The sequence below is a fragment of the Netta rufina genome, assembly GCF_964035555.1.
Source record: "Netta rufina genome assembly, chromosome: 9".
Classification (NCBI taxonomy): Eukaryota; Metazoa; Chordata; class Aves; order Anseriformes; family Anatidae; genus Netta; species Netta rufina.
The window spans coordinates 8,241,863-8,263,626 of record NC_140132.1 but is presented as its reverse complement, the minus strand read 5'-3'; the positions used below and the strand labels follow the sequence as shown (position 1 = coordinate 8,263,626).

Below are 21,764 nucleotides of genomic sequence, written 5' to 3'. Positions count from 1 at the left end.
TATTTGTGCAAATCTAAATTCTAATCTCCAGCTAGAACCAATTTGTACTTCTAAGAAAAGAAAAGTTTGGGGGTTTTCCAACTTAAGGAAAAAATTATTTTTGATTTAAACTGTTTATAGACACATATGGAGGGATACTGATGACTGACATCAGAAATCACCTGAATGGTAATAATAACGTACATAATTCCCAGGAATTCTGTTTTGTCTTTAGCACCCAGAAACCAACAAGACCAGCTAGCTTGAACTATAAAAACAAGGAACGGGAAAGGCAAAGTGAGAAAAGAGAAAAAGATGGCGTTATTGGCACTGAAATTAAACACATTTTAGGTCAATGCTAAGATGCAGCTAATTCCTGCATTTCTGTTTAATAACATATGTACAAAGAAAACTGCATGTTTCCAAGTTTCCATACTCTTGGATAGTTTCAGTAAGAATGACAAGGAGGTCTTCATTTTTTGTTGCCAAAACGACAAGGTAAGAAATTTGTCAACTTCTTTTAGGTGACCTTCGAAATTATCAATGGAGAAAGATAGGCAGTGAAGGAGAAACAGTCTATAGTCCTTTGGTCACCTTCAAGAAGAAGTTATCAACGTTACACCTAGAGGAGTAAAAGGTAAATTGGTTTTTCAGGTTCCTTATGTTCCTTAAACAGCCTTCCTAACATTCACTTTAAGCTATCGTTATTTCTGAGCACTCTCAGAGAAAGTGGAAGATGTTCATAATTCGGTATAATTTTTGGATAAAAGTAATTTAAATTACTATCACCCATCAGGAGGTTGCTGTCATAGCATAGGCAGAGGTATTAGGTCCTGGAGGACACTGTAGTAAGTTACACTCCTCCATGACACAGGAGCTACAGGAATGTTCATTATTAAACTGATTCAGTTGAGTTGCACATACATGTATGCATATAATCCCAATTTTATTCCCAATCATTTAAAAGAAATATTCAATTTAGAAGACATTCACTCGATTCCCAGTGACACTCATAAAACCCACTTTTACCTTTTTTTGGCATGCTTCCCCACTGTAAGTTAGGAATAGCTACATGAACATCCATGAAACAGAGAACACACTTTGAAGAAATCTTACTTCAGACAATCTAAGATGTATACAGACTATATGTGGGCATGCATACATATACATAACTATGTATGTATATATTCATGCAGTCAACATTCCTGTTTACATTTACAGTTCTTTTCTAAACCTAATTATAGATTGCAACCTTATATTCTTCAAAAAGGAAATACTGTCTGTGGCTGATGCCAGAGAACCTATTAAAATTGGTTCACAGTGTTTTTGAAACAAGTCACCAGGCAGTCCTTTACTAACAAATTTGGAGATTTATTATATGTTCAACTGAATTTACAACCAATATTCCTTTGCTGATTGAAAGCTATCTTATGGCACTATGACTACATTCAGTGCATTATCTGCTTGTGCTTTAAAACCAGTTAACAGTAAATGTTCTAGAATCTAGCTGATTTATTTAAAACCGAGGTTTTAAACTCACATTTGCATAGTTTTTGATATTGTTCTTTGACTTCTTGACATCTGATATTATCACTTTGTACGCCACCAGACTTCCCTGACTGGGGAAGTTTTTTTCACTTTGTAATTGTAAAAAGATGTTTTAAAATGAAAAATTCAAGTGATCAAATAAAATTTGATAGTAACATAGCAGCCTGGGTATTTCTAGAACACACTGCTGTTTTGCCTGCCCTTGAGCAGTTATAATTTTATGATTTCCGTTCCTATTAAATATAAGGGATTGGATTTTTTTTTCTTGTCACCCTGACACTCCATTTTTACTAATGAAATAGTGTTAGAATGGTGCAGCCAAATAGCAAGACAAAAAAGCGATTTCAAACATCATGTATTTGGAAAATTGGGTGTTAGCTGAATGAAGTCACTGGGGCTCTAGGTGAAAATACTCAACACAGCTCACGCTGGCAGAGTGCTACCCCATCTAACAAAAATTTTGTTTCCCCACTGCAAACACTGCACTTATGAACTAGTGGTTTCAGCAAAAGTGAATATCAGTTAGTCCAAAGTACAGTGAAACTAGGGGAATAATAGCAGTGAATTAAACATTACATTCTAAGGAATCAGAACTAGAAAACAAATACATTCTCAATAGTGAAACAATTCCACGACAGCGTAGGTAGACAATGCAGAGAAATATGCACAAGCTTGCAAGATTAATGCATGACATTTGGTAGCTACAGCACTTAGGTTTTCAAGACTACAATGCATTCAAAATGCTAAATACTCCTTAGATAGCATCCACAATAATCGACACTAAGGAACTATTAATTTTAATTGTTTCTCCTCAACATATTTTCTTTTTCCTCTAAATGCATATTGAAACTAATCAAACCTCATATTTTATAAGCGTGTGTGGTATGTACATATCTATATTTTAAATATATAAATGTACATACATATGATAGCTACATCACTTGTGGAATCCACCTTCTTCTCCTCCTTACCTTTTATTTTAAAGCTCTAAGAGTCTACAGAGTGTAAAGCTAAGAAGAGAATATTAATGCATAGCTAAAATATAGTTTAGATATAGAAAAAGAAAACTTCTGATTTTGCAGACATCCATTTCCACAGCCATGCTGTCTAATAGAGTAAAACTGGTCCATTTAAGTAAGGTCCATTTAGCTATGTAGTAAAATGGAGGTTGTGACAGTAGTTTTGAAGAAAAATGCACTGGGTATCTTGAACAAAGCATCTGAACAGCAAACATCAATGGATAATTGAATTTCTCTTGAACTTACTCAAATAATTGTTTGTCAAACCAAATAAAGGAAATTAACGCTGTTCTATTTCAGAGGCAAGTGTCTTTTGAGGTCTTAAAGTAATTGTGCAAAAAGCTGCCACATGTTAACAACCTGTGGTCTGTAAAACAGTCAGTAGCCTAGTCATGTACATTTTACAGGAAGTGCTACTACAGCTTTCTTTTGTATGTGTGTGTGTGTGTGTATACTCAGCATGTTTAGACAATAAAAGACAGACCATACAGAAGCATGCTATCAGTGCTTAGACTCAGAGAATTTATTCTGGAGTATGAAATTACTTTAAGTTCCCATGGATAATGCTTAGCATTTAATCTACTTTTGCTTGTCAGATGTTTATGGCAGTTTAGTCTGAATAAGCTTATTTCATACCAGTATCAGTACTTAGAGATATCATCTTAAAAAAAATAATCAAGTACCCCATGAACACACATTTCATACTGTCTGTAACTATTAATAATGTTCAAATGTGCATATCCAACTTCAGACAATAAAGCAATACTTTTAGCAATAAATCAAGATCTTAAAGCAATAGCACCAATATAACCAAGTGAAAATACACTTTCACTGAACTTAAACAGGTTTCATTCTGAGTTCACTAAACATAGAAAAGCATTAAAATTATGAACAGAACGTCTTTTGAAACTAGAAGTAATTACTTACTTTGGCATTTTCTTCTGTATTTAGTTTATTACCCTTTAACAGAGTAATCTTGAAAGGGCTGCAAACATCCCACACACTCTGAGAAGGGAAACAAAGATGCAAGTTTTCTCATGATCAGTGTAACATATTTGGACCTATTTTATGAACTAAACATTTTCAGCAAAGCCATACATACAAACTAAAATATAAAGATTTTTTTTCAATATGAATTTGAAATCCTAAAAAATTAATTTGTTATCATAACTACACAAGCATACCAGATGCTCTAAAAAGAAAGAAAAGGAGAAAAAACACTAAGCTGAAGATACTGGAGGAAAAAAGAACATTCATTACATATTATTAGCTGATAATCTGTAATAACCCTTCAAATGTGTTATTTACTCTCAGTACATCCTAAATATTTAAGAGCAGAGCCACTTTCTTTAGAACAGAAGTACAGAACTTATAACTGGGCCATAAAGCCATGGTATGTTTAACAATAAGGGAAGCACCACATTAAAAGAAAAGTTAGATTTATATGATGACAAAAGTTGCCGTCATTGAAGTGGCAACAGCATGCAAGACACACGGGCTAATACAAAAGAACAGAGACCACCACTGCCTAAGCTACTGGAGCCTACGCATTGTGTTGAAGCTGCAGAGTACTGATCTCTGAAATTCTCCAGTTGCTGGTACCAGATTATTACTTGCTCTTCTGGCTTGTGGTTAAAAGTAGAAACAACAGCAATGAAAAGGGGACAGTGGGTCTTTTTGTGGAAGAGGGCAAGAAGGAGGCAAGAGTATGCAATGATTATCCCAAAAGGCACAAGGCCTGCTATTTCTGACAAGCAACTGGGGGCTCTGAGTAGACCAAGGAGACGTATACTGGGAAACAGAAGTAACAGCAGAAATCCCAGGCATTGTGATTTATATTCCACAATTCTCTTTTCCTTTTGGATACTGCATACTCTCCACATCAACTTACAGTTGTTGCTCTTGTTTTTTTTGGTGGCAGAGGAAGAGGAAGGTTGGATGATTTTCGGTTTATGGCAGCTTCTATGGCAATCATCTCCTGCTCACACATTTTCTTTATGGTACAACATTCAACTAGAGTCAGCTGAGGAAGAGTCCTGTTCATCACACAGTTGCGTATATACTAAAAGACCATGGAAAACAGTTATTAACAGAATATTCCTACAACAACTTTTAAATCAAAGAAGCTGTATTATATTACAAAGATACTAAGGAAATAGTGCGTAAGTATTTTACAATTGGAAAGTGCAGCAGACATGAGGAGGAAGCACAGCTTCTCCATCTGATGGCATATGATGTATGGTGAAATTTTGGCCAAGGCTCCAGAAACTAATCATTACATTAAGTTAGAAAGAGCTTTATGTACCTGAAACTGAATTAATGGGTGATCACCGAAAACGTACTCTAGCCTCCCACTAACTTGCAGCACATAATCAGCAGGATCAATGTCTTCATCTTCTTTTCCATGGATAGTCAAACGTTTTCGGATTGCCAGCTCATTCAACTTGATGGGATTCATGTTAGGAGACACCTGAAAACTAAATACATCCTAACAAAACACAAACAGGGATGCTGAATATCAAACTCATCACCATCAGACATACATGTACAAGGCTTAAACTGTAGCATACATAATGAATAAAATCTTAAGTTTTCAAAAATATCTGAATATATTAGAAATAGAGTAATTCCGATAATTTTTAAAACAGTTTGATATATTTGGATAAATCTTTAAAAACAAGCCTCCAAGAAATATATAACTGATACAGATTTGTGCAACTTTAAGCTATCTTAAAGTTAAATATTCTCATTATGTATCTCTGTTCCAACTTGAGCATTCTGTGTTATTGCTCAGTTAAAAATGATCTACTTGAACTTTTCTATACTGTAAAGTGTTAAAATAGGCCGTTTTTAACCTCGACATCTTCAGCGCAACTGGAGCTATAAAAGCTCCCAAGACAGCCAATTCCCAAACTATTTTATTCTCATAGGTACTTTTAAGAATGCAGGACTTTATCCAAATTCAAATAAAACAAATCTGAACAAACTACTTCAGATTTTTGTGTTATTTTTAGATTTTACTGAAGCAGAATCAATAGCACATTTGGGTAACATCTACTGATAAGAATTTGATCTTAATATTAAACTTACTGTATTTAGCCCACTTTGGCTTTCAATTTGTGATTTTGCATGCTTTAAATTAAGCTGCAAAGAGTTGTTTCAAATTCATAAAAATAAATTTTAGATTGCTACCCATCTTATAATTTCTACTAAGTTACTGTCGGTTGTACTTGATGCATCATGGAACAATTCAAAGTCAAATGTGCATGCGGCTCATGTATATGCTTAAAATTCTTGGAAAACAAGTTCACATTCACAGGATTGGTCTCAATTATTGAAAAAGATAACTGATTCAACAGTGATTTAAAGGCTTCTAAATTAGGATGTTGATCTAGAACCTTACATTTTAGAATGTGAATGAGAGAAAAAAGTAATGTATAAATTTAATGGTATTTATCAGTATTAGATGTGTCATTTTTTCTCTTTTTTGGCCACTACCTAGTTATCCTCTATATATCACTGTACTCAGAAGAAAAATAAAGTTTCAAGTAATAAAGCAGAATAAACTGTTAATGTGATTTATGTACAGAAACACCGTCTAATCCGAGGGCAGTACAGAAAACAGGCATAGCAGCAAATACCCATAGCATTCTGAATACGATGTGGAAAAACTCTGCATTTCCAAAGCAAAATTCTAATCAAGCTTTTAAAGGCTATTTATGTATTACTATAGTATCATTAGTTTTCAATTTCTGATTTTAAAAAGGTAAAGGTAAGAAGTTACTGCTTTTTAAACACTAGGGGAAAAGACAGGTTTACATGCATTTAAAGAAACATAAATGAAGGTCCTCTGTGAAATATGTCTTCTCCATTCATCTACCATATTATGTTTGCAAATATTGATTTCATCAAGTTCTGGTGCTTGCTTTTTATTCTTTTTGTGCACACATTCATGAACATGTAAATATGCTAAGAGCAGTTATTTACAAACAAAGTGTCACCTGACTCTCATTCTTATTACTCGTGTTTTCTTTATATAGAAGGTTAGCTGTAAGAAGCCAAGCAGCCCTAATGGAAAAATCTAACTGTGTAAAGTCAGACAAAATTCGTTTTTTATTTTCTCAGTTTCTGCACGGCTCACAACAGCTTCCCCTGTTCCAAATTCTGCCAAACAGTGAAGGCTTTCTTCTCCTGTCATAATTGACAGTGAGTAGACAAGGAATGAAACCTTTTCTTCCCAGGAAATTGGTGCCCTGTGACAGCTGCTTTTCTTCCAACTTGTAGGTCTTTACATGTGTATCACAGAAATGGGGATCAGCTTCTTTCTCTTGCTCCAGAGCTGATTAGATTGGTTTTATATTGTTCTCTCTTTCCTGCAGTGTTCCTACTGAAAGGACACAACAGTATCGATACTTTCCCATTTAATTCTCCTGAGATGATTTTTAGTAGTCAGTGCAAGTAGTTTGGAACAGAGTTTACTGCTCTAAAAAACAGCTCTGATTTGAACTGCTAATAGCTTTGAAGGTCAGAACTGGCAGCAGAAGCATCTGAAACATTTGAAATGTCAGCAGCCTAGGCTATTACAGTGGCAGGCAAATGCATTTTGTACCAGCATGAACTTTTGCACTCCTTTTGCACCATTATCATGTGCATATATACACAATATTTTCATTAAAAGCTGACAAATACATATACTCGTTCTTCCTGCAAAACTGCAAGTCCTCCACTAAGACGTAGTAGGGGTTTTGTTACGTTGTTTGTGGTTTTTGTTTGTTTTTGTAAGAACACCTACGCACCCAACATCAGCTAACCTTACTGGTTACCAAGTGTAGTCTTCATCTCTGTGCTTAGTGTTTCCGGAGTCAGCTATCATTTATTATTTTGGATTTATTTATTTTTATTTTTATTTTTAGCATTAATAAAGACAGTATCGGAAATAATAAAGCTTTGCAAATAAAATCAGCTTAATCATTAGAACGTCAGTACCTACCAACTAGGTCAAAATGGACAATAAAAATAGTCTGATATATCGCACACTTCACTGTTATTAAAAAGTGTAAAAACGTGAATGAGAATTGGTAGACTCAGGTAGAGTCAGAAGAACTTCATCATCAAAACAATTAAGTACAGTAGTTTTATGAGGAAACTAATTTGTTTTTTCTTTCAAAATTGAGCTATGGGGTCTGTTAGCTGGACTACAAGAAACAAAAACGTAACTCTTGGTTTCAGTATTTATTCATTTTGGGAATAATAATTAATCTTTTTTTGCACTTACTTCTCAACGTAATTAGCAGATTAACCCTAAAGATGTTAAAAAATGAACCATGCACATAAAGAAACGTTTTAAATACAGTGTCTCCCAATTCATCAGCATCTCCTAGACAAACAACTGATCCCCAGTGAAGTCGCACAATAATAGTTGGCCAAAAAAAATGTGACAACTTGGAAGTATGTTCTATGTTTTAAATGAACATGAAATAACACACAATGTAAGAGCTGTATATTTTCACTTTAAAAGCAAAAAAGCAGAACTACAATTTGACTTCAGAAGTTCAGTTCATGACTGGCCATTGGCTTCCTCCCTTTCTTTTAAAAGTCAGTCAACCTGGTAAAATAATTTGCTTTCTGAATTAAAAAACCATGCCACTGATATTCTATTTCTCTTGCATGATCAATCACATTCTATCTCAGATCAGAATTAAGAATAGCACGTTAAACATGATGAATAACCATTCCTACCTGGCAGTTATCAAAATGAACGGCCACTACAAGATTTCCACTATACAGCTTATCTTGGAAGTTCTCTGGGATAACAGGTTCCTGTTCTGGTGGGTATGTGTGCTTTAACCAGTCCATCCAGGAAAGACCCACGAGTGACTGAATTTTTTCCTCACTGATTCTCCGCATTTTAGCTCGGAAGTCATTCACTTCAGGATCTTGTAAGGCATCAAACTCATGAAGACCTAGAAGAGTACAGTCCAAGTGATTTGTACCTACCTGTACAGATTATCTATTCATCTCCCCTCTCCAAACCTTTATTATCTTAAAGTAAGGTTGTATAAGTGTTTTCTTCAGATATTTCATCTAAAATGAGTGCTCAAAAGTGAGTTGGGTTGTACGTTCTCCTGTACATCAGTGGACTTGCAAAGTTATTTCCACAATTCCCATGCAGCCTGGCATGATTGCTTAAACAGCAAGAACCAATGTCTTGCTTAACATTAAATGGAAAATCCAACTTCACCCTGGTTTTGAAATAGATTGGGAAGTTTAACGTCTCTCCTGACAAGAGACAACGCAAAGAAAGCGCAGTAAATGCATCATAACAAGTGCACATGGGAGGAAGTGTTTCTGAACTATCATCTTCCCCCTCTGCCCTCTGAAAGATGATAGCGTCTTTTAGATTTTGTTTAAAAGGCAAAAAAAGAAGAGTGGGCCTGCAAATAGATAAATTTATTCTTGATTTTTCCAAGTGATTAAAATAAACCTTCTACTCAAGTAAAAGTGACAGGACTGAAAATTCAACCAACCCAAGTCCAATAAAGTTTGTTTTCCAAAATATATAAAGGAAGAATACGCAGTGGAGAGCCCCCACACCTGTGGTTTTTCAGTACTTCAGGAAGTTTAGGACCTGCAAGAGTGTTTCTTTCATTTCTCCCAAACTTCGAAGGACATTGTGCAAATTGCAAAGAGCACTAAACACCTTTTGAGAATGAAACACTGAGTTTATAAGCTTCGACTGGAAGACTTTTTCACTACTGAGGTACAGAATAGGGGTTGCTGAAAGAAGGATCCTGTGCAGCTACAGTAAGCAAAATATGCAACCAACAAATATCAATCTCATGTCATCTGTCAGAATATGCTTGAATGGTTAAACTATCTAACTGTTTCCATTGTTGGTTTTAATAAATAGGCAGACAGCGTACTGCTGAAATCTAAACAAAACCTGCAGTCTTTATAAAAGAGCTAACAATGGTTCATTGTCTTAAAACAAGAGGTACGACCTCACATGACCCTGTCAATCTTTACTGTATAACCAGACTAATTTAAAAGCTGAAAATTCTGAAATAACCTCAAGAACAAGTTACTGTAAAACCTTTAAAAATAGCTTTTCATTGTTTGCTGAAAATCAGCACTACAATTGAGAGCAAAACCAAGAATTACATTGTTAACCGACTCAGAAAACATGTATACCAAACCCATAGTAATTTCTAGTTCCTTCTGTGTATCCATTTGTTAGATGATAAAACTTCTCAGGGATTATGCTTTCCATCACTTAATATTATAAATTTTTCTCCCACCATATAAGATAAAATTTGCTCCTTTTGTGTAGTAATACCATACAGTGCTGAACTGCAATACAGAGTAGCTTTCACCAACTTTCAGACATCTCATCTGTAGCGTTTAGTTTATTTTAAACTTTATCAATACTTGTTTGAGAAAGGAAAATTTTGTCAGGGACAAAAAGAGAAGGAAAATATTTTATTTTTTTCCATTGTTAGCAAACAAGACCCTTTTACAAAAAAAAAAAAAAAAATTTTGAAAATGAAAAGCAAATGTAATTACCTTTGCCTATGAGGACACCTATTTTGGAATCCAACTTTTCTCCTGGATCACAATTCCTTGTTACTAGTTTAAGGACAGGAAGAAAGGGTCTAACATCACAAAGTCTTCGTGTTTCATCCTCTAATTCTTCATGTACTGCAGTTTGATTCACACATGAGAACATGTAAGAGTCAATCTCCATAAGGAGATGGAAGAGTGGATAGCTATGTGCCTGCTTCCATAACAGCTGGAAGGAAAAAAAAGAAAAAAAAACAAGTAACGTTTGTTAACTTGGTTCATTTTTATCCCTACATATCATTATACATTTGCTTTGTCTTGGTTTTAGTTTCTATCTTGTGGTTATTTTTATGCAGTAACTAGTATGCATAAACATCCCAGAGGTTAAAAGTACACAGGGACAAGTAATGTGAGGTGATGAGAAGGGCAACGCTAACCCTCATTCTGATGCTCATCCTGGGACTGACACTATAAAGTCCCATTTCCAAAAACGTTGCAGGACCGTGGCTGTCACTCACTAGGATAATAGAGCATTACTGATTTTGGAGGCAGATGGTTTTGGTGCCAACCAGCAAACTGTCATTCTCCTCCACCCATTCCCATCACCTCCTATCAAAGATCCTCCCCTCCTGAAGACACATCTATACCTGACTTTTACACGCACACCCAGCTGCAACCAGGTTTGTGACGATCGTAATGTATAGTCAATGTGTTCCCACTATAGAACTGATTTCTAAATAAGAAATTCCCTGTTGTCTGTAGAAGCTCAGAGTAAATGTACTGAACTGAGTGCTTACGTAGCAGATTCCACCTTCAGTAACACCAATATAAATCATCATAAATTCTTCGCAGAAATTAGATTAGGAAATAAAACAGAACTCTCTTTTACCTAAATACTATTAAATTTTGTCTGTGAGAATGTTTCTGTCCTACTTTTAAAGGTTTAGGTTTTAAGGATTTGTTTTAACTTATTTTGAAACAGGAATTGCAGGATCAATAATGAACAAAATCTTTCTTGATAAACCTTAAAAAAAAAAAGTTGAACTGAACTCCTTTTGCCAATCTGAAAACACCTGCATATGTTTTAGAGATTCATACAATCAAGTCTGCCTTCCAAAAATGTATCCCAGTACACTGTGCCTATCTGTGCAAAAGCTTTGTTTGGCCTAGAACAAAAATTCCTATTTCAAAGATATCAAAAGACACCAAATCTATGATTTCCTCTGTTATCCTCCAGTAGCTAGTTACATTAGTTAAGGATCTGTGGTTTCATTTTTGTTTGAGTTGCCTACAATTTCCAGATACTAGTACTTATTATAACCCTTAAGCATCATAATATTTATAAAGATGAAGTTCCCAAAACAGACTCCCACTGAAAGCAGCCACTCTCCATCACCCACACTACAGTTCCTGGTAGAATTACAGTGTCTGTAGAAACTGATATATATTTTTTTTAATTCCTCAGCCCTCAAATAATGGCTATTTTTCATTTTTCCCCCACTTATTTTAATCTTAACAGTTCCTCATACAAGACAAATCCCCTATAATTGCTCTCAAATCCTCTGTTTATAAATCCAAATGTCCCCAAATTAGGGCTTGGCACAGCAATGTGCTGGGAACAAAGCTGTTAAGACATTATGCTATGTTTTCATTTTTGTTTTAAATTCAGTGATTTCTACCAAAGTCCTCCTTTTCTTTGCAAAACAGCTAAGTATCAACAGTACCTGTTTATAAGCATGTTAAGGTTCGATGTGTTGCAAACAACAAGAAAACCAGACAGGTCCCTTATTGTTGGCACTTACATACGTGTTTTTTTTTAATTTATTTATTTTTTTTAATCAGTTGCAATTACCATCAGCTTTTTCACAATTTTACTCACAGATTGTTTGACCAACTAAGCCGTTGTTGCCCAGGTTAACCTTTTACTACAACAATGTCATTTTTCTAGTTGGAATTATTTCAAGTATTTGAGTATAGCACAAAACATAGATCACTTCAATTCCTAGTGACATTCTCATTTCTTCTACAAAACCAAGTGGTCTGCTGCTTAAAAAAAGATATTTTAGCATCTAGAAAGTTTCAAGCCAGGAGTACAATCAATTACTTGAAGCTACTACTAATATAAAGAAAATGATTTCTGTCAAGAAGTGATCACCATCAGACTGAATAGGAATTAACAGACAACATGTTTGCTAACCAGGCACTGGATTGGAATGAGAAATCATTTTTTTCAATTTTCTTTTAGAAGTTCATTATGCTCAAGAAGCAGGTTACTTGTTATTGTAAGTCACCTACCACCTTTCTCCAAAGTTACCCTCACTTGGCCACTATCCAGTGAAAGGTCAGTCGATTATTCTTTAAACTTGTGGTTATTTCCTTACATACCACACTTCCTTCGCTTCATTTGGAAGTACTCCCTCATTTTTTAGAGTCAGCTTTTAAGACAATCCAAAACAAGAGGAGCTTTTTGTGAAGTCAAATTTAGAGGAAATTCTCCAAGCAGTTTACTTGCCTTTACAGCTACAGGCGTCAGTTTTAAAGAAAATTTAATTTAACCTAACCCCTAGTTGAGCTGTGAGTACTTTAAGTAGTAGGACTACTATTTACTGCAGGAAAGACAACAAAGCTGGAAAAAGAACTAGTTCTCTGTGCTGCTGACATGACAAACAGAGAGACAGCCACTTCTGTGTCATTTTCACTGTCACTCTGTGGTGTTTAGTGATGTTCCATTAACATTTATTTTTGATGCTGAAGTCTAATGTTTTCCCCCAGAAAGCATCCTGCTTGATTCTCACAGCTAGTCATGCTGAATCTTGATGTTGAAACTTGAATTTCCGTCCTTCTATTTATGCTTACTGAGCCTAGAGGCAGTTTTCACTTGGAAACAGCAAAGTGATTCAACTCTTAATATAACTCTTCATGAGGAAAACTGCAAGAATTTACTTTCAATATTTTTTTATTATTATTTTAATGAAAAAACTAAGTTGGTACAGAACAAACAAAACATTATTTTCTGTGCATAATACACACCTGTTACTAACCTGCCTAAGTTCAGAAGTTCTTCGTGTTTATTAAACTTGAAGGAAAAAAACAACCCTGTTACTAAAAGGCTTTAAAGCAAGTATTCTCGCACATGTCAAGCTTTAATAACAAGCTCTTTTTCAACAGTCTGTGACTTTATTACTAGATGGTATTACCTAACAGCAATCTCCAATCCATATCAAAGGAAATGGTTAAAAGTAACCTCTTACATGCAAGGCAACCAGATATTTACTATACCACTTAAGAAAAATAAATTCTTTTAATTAAGGAATTCCGTGGAATGCTATGCCTAAAATCCTGCAAGTGAAATTTGTACTAAAGGAAGAATTAAGAGTGATGTGTCTAAATTAAAGCTGAGAGGAAAGGAAGAGCAAAGAACCTGCAAGCCAGTAAAACAAATTCACACTATTTTTCCATTAACAATATATTTCACAGGAAAAAAAAAAAAAAAAAGACAAATGCAAGCATGAGATTATGAATATTCTGTAAGAAGTTAAATGGAATCAGCCTGAAAAAGGAAGACAGCAGGGAGGTCTAAGAACCCATAGTTAGGTGAGCTATTTTAATGCTAGCTTCATATTATGAACATTTGCCTGGTAAAAGGATGTTAGAGTTGTGAGAAACTATTTTAGATTAATGACTTCTGGATCTAAGAAGCTACAATGATATGTACACTTTCAAGATTTAGGTTAGAAGTCTTTTCTTTATCCTTTCAAGTAATTTTCACTGCCCAACTTCTGTCTTTCACATAGTCCAGAAAGGAAAGATGGGCTGAAGGCTAAAGGTACCACACTCATCCTCTAGAGATCTGCTTCCCTGCGCAGCACTGCCATGAATTCCCTCTGTACCCTGAGAGTACACCTAGCCTAGGCATTCTATTGCCATGCATTTTTGACCACAGACGTAATTCCAGGAAACGTAACTGTGATAAAATGATAGAAGTATTTCTCCTAATAAAATAAGGGATCAATAAAGAGAGATCATGAAGCGCTAATATGTGACGGGCTCAGATAAGAATGCACATAAATTTGTCCCTCCGTCTTGACTGTAAGTTTTGTAAGCTCCCTGTTTATCCTCATCAACTTTATTTTGAACACTTTCACAGTCAAAACAATGCACCAAATTTCCATAGCTTCAGATGTATGTTATAACAGCACAGAAGTATGAAAACTAACACTGAAGTACTCTTACCTAGTGTTACAAACATGGGCTTATAGAGTGCAGAAGATGTTATTGGTACTGCGCTATCCCCTGCTAGACATTTGAAACACACCAAAAACAAGAACAGATCAAATCCACTGCTCAAATTTGAACAGAAAAAAAAAAATCTTGGAATTTTAGCAACCAGATTTTATTAATTCCATCCTTTTACAATTACACGAGATATTATCTGGGTGAACTGTTTGTAACACTGTCTTTCAAAATACAAAATCCACAGTACCCCGTCCCTAAAGAATTAAAAACATTAAAAAAAATAAAAAGGTCAGTGGCCTTCTTTGGTAAAGAAAATTGTTTCCTTTGAATAAACAGACAAGGATTTTTCACGCTCATTTTAGAAAGAGACCTTTCACACAGCAAATAAATCAAAGATTTCATTCTTTTTTTAAGTGATGCCCCAACTAGGCACTTGTACACAAACTTAAGAAGTGGCATATGTAGTGTTTAAGGCATCCACCTTTGGTGTCAATCAAACAAAACAGGAGCACAATATATGACTTCTATATTAAAAATCAAATCAGACACAACGTCTCCTGTTTCCACACTTATCAGAGAAATGTTAAATAAATGTACAATGAATTAATGGTATGTTAAAAGTTTAGATGTAGCAATTCAGTATTAACATAGAACAATCATGGTAATCTCTGCTGAAGTGTACCATCAGCAAGAAGTTATTTTTCCGAGCCTTGACATCTGTCCCAAAACATTCAAAACCCTCAGAGACATGCATCTGTATCAATCATTCTGCTATGAATGCACCTTTAATTTATTTTTTATGCCTACCTAGATTCACTACTTGATTTGCCAAAAGGCACATAAAAATCAGAAACAGAACACATTCCAAATTATAAGTTAATTGGCCATTTGGTATTACCTGTTTAATATGAGATATGGTGGCATCTCGAGGGACATCCAGGTTGATGTAGATTCCAGTGGGCAATAGGAAGTCCACAGATATTGAGCCATCAGCACCAATCTGTGAATCCACTGCCCAGATGTCCAGGCTGTCTGTCACGGCAGGAGGCATTATGGAATCTCAACAATATCATAACCACATGGCCTTAGGAAAAAAAAATAAAAAATTAAATTCAGTATATTTAACCTTCTATAATAAGACACACATTTTAAAGCTTTTGGAAAGTTTACATAAGTCTGCTTGTGCAGCTCAGCTTGCAAGTCTAGGGCCTCAAATGCCAGTATTGCAAACACATATTCACAGTTGTACTCATTAATTCCATTTAGTATACTAAGAGCACTTGCCTGATAAAGCACTCTTGTTGTGGTGTTTACATAACTTATACTAAGCTATAAGAGAAAAAAAAATAACCGATTAGAGGCTAATAAAACAAAGTCAGAAAATAATTTTAGATTATCATCTCCTTTAAATTCAACTCACTGTGTAAACTACACCCACTGCAGGGTAGGGGAAAAGCCTTTGTGTCATCTTCTTTAGTTCACTTCCCTGAATTCTTGATTTCTTATGCTTTATATTTCAGTTTTTCAAATTTCAGTTTTCAATTATTCTTAATAGTACTAGTAGTGTTTTGGACCTTCCAAGTCTTGTCATTTCAATTAATTCTCTACAGATGAGTGAATAGTGATTGAAAGGGAAACACAAATATTTAGCTTCCTCTTCATCCAGACCATGTCCTTCAGCTGACAAAGAGGTGGGAAGTTGTAAAAGATTGTACTAAAGGTTTCTCCAAGAAGGACAGAAGAATTTAACTCCACACCTGTCTAACTCTTGTTAGACAACAAGAGATGAGAAACCACCACTCGCTGAAAAAAAAAAAAAACAAAAAGCAAAAAAAAAAAAAAAACAAAAAAAACACCAGATTGTGGTGCAACTCCACTACTACTGCAGCTTCCCCCAGCTTTCATCACTCCTTCCCGTCTCTTCTGGATCCCCTCCCTGCTCTGAAATCAGGCCTTCTGCTTAACAGAAGCTATTTCCCTCACTATAGCACCAGCAGGAAAAGCAAGATGCAAGCAATACACTGGGCTGCTCTTTACAGCATCACAGAGCATCATCGTGAAAACAGAAAAAATAAAATGAGCACAATGACCATATGAAATCCGGTCTCTACCAGTGATTACATGGTAAAGAAGTCTGCTTAACACTTCATTTTTACTTTTAAGTCACTATGCAAAATCCTTCTTTAAAAAGGAATCGTTCTCCAGGTGCTAAATGTGTATGTATACCTTCATCAGTACCTAACTGCTTCACTTGGTCACGCCGTAGAACTATAGATAATTATTGTGCTGTGCATCAAACTTCCCAACATCTATGCAACACCTTCATGAATACAGTTTTCCAATCCCGAAGCAGCTTGTTAGTCTTTTTCTTCCCAAAGCAAGCAACCAAGAAACCTTAATAGCACACTATCGTGGAAGCGGCCACCAAACTGCACGAGGCGGACTGTGTCATAACAGAGGTGCTTCGCTCCCCTCCCTCTCCAGCTTCTCATCCTTTTTCTTTGATAAACAGCTTCATTTCAGAAAAGTGACAGCACCAGTAAATAAATCCAGATGTTATGAGGCACAGAAGTTAATGCTTCGTTAAGCTTGGTTTGTTGGATATTCTTATTTTTACAGAAATTCAACTCAATGTAAAGCTCTTTAAAATTGCTAGGCCTTTAAACCAAACAATCCGCTGTCGCATGCATTGTGGTCCTCACCGACATCAGGGATGTGGAAGTGCCACTTCAGGAAGTCTCTTTGCACTCTTTGGTCTGATGCAGACAGCTTGCAATGAAATAAATCAAGCAGAGCCAAGGCTGAACGTGCCTACAGCAGGTAACGCCATACGGCAGCAGCACAAAACCTACTACACTGCATAGCTTGTTACTGACGAATAAGCTGTTAGTATTTTGTACACGTTACCAAGGGCTGCTCAGGGGTATTTTTTATTGATCATCACTTTTAAACAACCAGTGCCATTTGAAACCACCACTCCAAAATATTCCCAGTCCGTATCTTTGCATCATTCTTAGAACTGGCTTCTATCCCTTCAGATTCTGGAAAATTATAAAAGGGGTCATTGTGACATTTGGGAAATGTTAGGAGATGAAAACCTCCAGGACAGAAAGAGACTGTGCTGGTTAGAGGGAACTGAAACCGCCTAAAGCTCATCAGTCACCAACGGAATAGCAAGCCTAAACCCCGCCTGGTGCCCAGCTAACTGCTGAAAGCAGCTCCTTGGTGCCGCGGCTGTGCTCACAGCTTGCCTGCTAAAAGCTGGCGTAGATACGAGGCACTGCACGCAAGGCTCACCACAACCTGCCAAGTAAACACACCGAGCAGCAAGACCCATTTGAAAGCCTTTCTGTTCAGCCCTCCTGAAGCTGTGGAGACGTTCACAAACATGAATGCTACCAACGTATCTTGTTACTACGCTAAAGATACGGAGCTCAATACTTTGCTTGTACTAGATAAAATTACAGTACATTTTTTAGTAAAAACAAACGGGAAAAAAACTTTTAACTCAGAAAACAGAAATACGCAAGTAAACATTTTTACTCAACAGATGCAACAATTTTGGAGCTTTTATTATCATCATCATCAAACCATAGTTTATTATCATTAGGTTCTTATTTCAAAAAAAAAAATTAATTTACATGGAATCAAAACAAAAAGGATTGGTGGTGAGGGGGAGCAGGTAGACCTGGTGACAAAAACCAGTCAGGCATGAAAATACCTTATCTTAATTACTAGATCTTTACAAATCCATCCCTTCACTCATCCACGGACTTATCTCAGTGAGTGATCTCTTTAAGTTGGCTAAAGGAAAGAAATAAAACTTAACCCCGTCATGCAACACATAACACTATAAAAAACAAACATAGAACCCAAAGTCTCAGGAAATGTGTAGTTCCTCATTACCAGTTAGTTTATCTTCAGTGAGATACTCCTTAAACGGGGTATTATTATCCAACAACTTCTATCCACACCTTTGCTTCAGTTTTGTTGCAACTGACAATAGCAGTCACGGAAAATTCACTGGAATGATCTAAACCTAAAGCTTTTTCATACTTGTGCTCATACAGGTGTAATCACAGCCTGCTGGCAGCTGCTTTCCGCAGCCATCACGGCAAAGCTGACTTACAGAATGTGTAACTTGCTGTAGAGCACCAGGTTAACAGGAGCAGCAGCAAGGAGAAACAACGTTAATCTGTTCTACGTAGTTATTTCGCTTGTAATTTCCATTTTAACTCAGCGTGAGATATTACACATCACAATCCTCTTCTGGAGGTTTTCCTAAGCCATCTGTGATGGCTGCAAGGTAGGTGCACCAATGCAGGTTGAAAATCCAAAGCAGCAGGACTTCAAAACGCCACTATGTACCTCTAACCTAGGCAGCACGAAGCAGAGATAGAAAGTTCTTCTAAGAGATCTGCTTACTATTACCGACTTTCAACACGGAATTTAAGAAGCTTCTGATGTCTATTTACATATTCAGCTAAAAAGGGAAGAGCCATCGTTACACCAATCTGAGCACGCTGGGAAGCTATTCTTGCCTTCAGGCACTTACTTAACATTTCCTTCCTCAACGAAACAGGTTAGTGCCTTTCACAGTCAGCACCCAGTGTCCACCGGGAGCTGACATCACAGGGGTGAGGAGAGAGCAAGTACCGATGCGGAGAGGAGCGCTGACTGCCAGCCCGAGGTGGCTGTGAGCGTGAGTCACGGACCAAGCTGCAAAACGCACCGAGGCACTGCTGCCGAGCCAACAACATCCCCTCCAGGAACCGAAACAAAGGCAGAAAGCCATCTGCGTTGGGAGCAACAGCACACAGGACATCTTAAACAACTTCCAGCTAAGGGGAAAAATAATCAACAATCAAAATAGTACTAAGAAGCTATTTCAGGCTCTTAACCTCATAGCTATTTTTGTCTGCAGTCGCTGTAAAAACAACTTCTTATACAAAAGAAGGAAGTAATTAAAACGGTGCTTAATCTTGGCAACAAATACCTAATCAATGATTGCTTTAATTCAACAGGGGCAGAGCTCAGTACTAAATGTTTTTCTTATGTCACAGGTCTGTAGCACAGACAGCATGCGAACTGTAGATTTGCTCTGAACTTTGAGTTACACAATTCAGATTTAAATATATTTTTATGTGAAGATAAAGCTCAAAACTGCTCAGTCTGTATTTTGCTATATCAGAAGAAAGAGCTGCTAAGGCTAATGGAAAGAAACGGAACACAGTTTAGTAGGTCATCTCCAGAACAATAAGAGGAACAAAATTTAAGCCTCATCTTTGTATTTATGTATTTAATGTCCGCAAACAAGAGGCCCTACAACCAGGGTTATCAAACCAAGACAACTGCCTGCAATTTTTCCATCTGTAAATATGTGTATCTGGTACGTGTGTCAAGCATTAAGACTGAAGCAGAACTAACCTAGATGCTGAAAGCTTGTAGGATAAGCCTCCACACTGTGCCATGAGATGGTTCATAGACACACAGCATGCCTGGTCAATATGATGCCAGGCTGAAGGGGAACGGCTGCGCCCCCCCTGCTGCCCATGCTGGAGGGAACACTTCACTGGGACCACCCTCCTGGGGCAGCCCAAATTAAGCCATGCACCAAATAACACTTCAGTTGCTTTCAGCAGCGAGAATAATTCCCAAATAAAAAACAATGAAAGTACTAAATGCCCACACTAAATGAATGCTCAGTAACAGAATTCTAAATACCTTAATCACGAATTCCTGCAGAGTGTGAGAATTTCTTCTGTGAAATCAGCGTGAAAGTTACAGAACTTAATTTTTTGGCCTTTCTCTGCACTATGACCTTGATCACAAGATAATCAGACAGTTCAAGGAGGCGAAGACAGCCAAGAGACCACAAGCTCTGAGCAGCTAACCAGAAGGGCTATGTGTTCCCAGGCACTTGTGTTCTTTGCTGTTGTTTCTTTGTTTTCAAAGGACTTACCATGTCTTGGCAGACAGAAGAAATGGCTTTAGAGCTAAGTCTTATTCCAGAAGCCAAGAGACCTTGTGGACCTTGCAGGTCCACCCACCCTACTCTCCAAAAAAAGCACCTCTCATCATCTAACAACTTTGAAAGGAAAAAAAAAAAAAAAAAAAAAAATGGTTACCACTAGCAGGCTGCTTCTTCACTGATTCCTAAGAGGGCTTCGGGAAAGATGACAGTCAAAACCAAGCTACGTATCTTTCTGTAAATTGCTAGCCACGTGTTTTTTTCCCCAAAGCAAAACATGGAACTAGAACTGTGCATGCCTGGGCTATACAGTGCAGGTACAAAAAGGGGTCTTTTTAAACAAAATACAGACAACGCTGTCAGCAAGTGTCAGGTACCAGCAGAACCACTGGGATGTTTCACAGTATCAGGTAACAAAACCCACACGTTTAGAACTTCCTCACGCATTACAAGACTTATAGTTTAGACTAGAGGATCAGTAGGATTTGAGAAGGTAGGCGAGATCAGCTTGCAGCAAACTCAATTCCCTAGTGAGTACTTCAGAGAGCCCCAAACCACCCAGCTGCAAAGGTTTCACACCACTGCAGTAAGTGATGGGAAGCTGAGTTGTACCTGTGTCATGTAGTTACCTTGCTCGTGCAAAGGAATTAGAACCAGGAGGTGCAAATAGCTGACATGAAGCCAAGTGCCATCCAAGAAGATATGAGGGGCAGAGTGCGTTTAGCAAGGGAGTGGAGATTTCACAAGGCTATCCTGAACCAAAGAGCTGAACAAGAGTCCTAGCACACTCAGAGGATCTGTCAGGAGGCACAGCAGAAGGTTAGAAACAGAGTAACAATGCAATGAACTTGTAAAATGTTTTTGAGTGTCATCAAATACCAAAACAGGCTGTCCAGAGAGGTTGTGGAATCTCCATCCTTGGGTACGTTCAAGACTGCTGGACAAGTGCAGGCATGACCTGAATGAATACTGAAGCTGAAATTCAACCTACTACTTTAATAGCAATCCATGCAGAACAACAAAGATAGCAGAGAACAGACCCTTATCATTACCCAGGAAAATTATAGCTACTCATTTAGCAGAAGAAATTTAGAATCACTTCCAGTTCTGAAAGATAGGCTAAAATTAAAACAAGTGGATGGTTTTACATGCTTTTATATTTTCTTCTCTTTCTATTGTCACCTCTGAATTTCTCCATACCTCCTCATTCCTCAATCGTATCTCAGAGAAAACAATGTTTTACATTCTAAATAATTTCAGAAGTTCTTGGCGTTCATTCAGCACAATTGGGTCAACATCAGCATCAGTTAGTTGTCTTCTGAAGAAAGAAAAGCTATGTTGACTTATAGATATGGAAAAGAAAAAGAATTGATAAGATAGGAGACAAGAGGAAATTATTGGTTTTGTTTCATCCATTAGATAATAAAACTAGTCTTACTTCTCTTTAAAAT

General features: G+C 36.7%; 1 protein-coding gene across 1 annotated transcript in view; it reads right to left on the bottom strand.

The window, feature by feature from the left end:
- PIK3CB (phosphatidylinositol-4,5-bisphosphate 3-kinase catalytic subunit beta) overlaps window positions 1–21,764 on the bottom strand; it is a 58,087-nt gene that overhangs the window by 28,144 nt on the left and 8,179 nt on the right. Inside the window, exons 2-7 of the mRNA XM_084291778.1 lie at window positions 15,241–15,426; window positions 10,110–10,335; window positions 8,286–8,509; window positions 4,852–5,034; window positions 4,438–4,608; window positions 3,474–3,551 (exon numbers count right to left, since the gene is read on the bottom strand). Of these exons, the coding sequence (XP_084147904.1) occupies window positions 3,474–3,551; window positions 4,438–4,608; window positions 4,852–5,034; window positions 8,286–8,509; window positions 10,110–10,335; window positions 15,241–15,393 (1,035 nt within the window). The 5' untranslated portion in view covers window positions 15,394–15,426. The remainder of the gene's footprint in view (window positions 1–3,473; window positions 3,552–4,437; window positions 4,609–4,851; window positions 5,035–8,285; window positions 8,510–10,109; window positions 10,336–15,240; window positions 15,427–21,764) is intronic.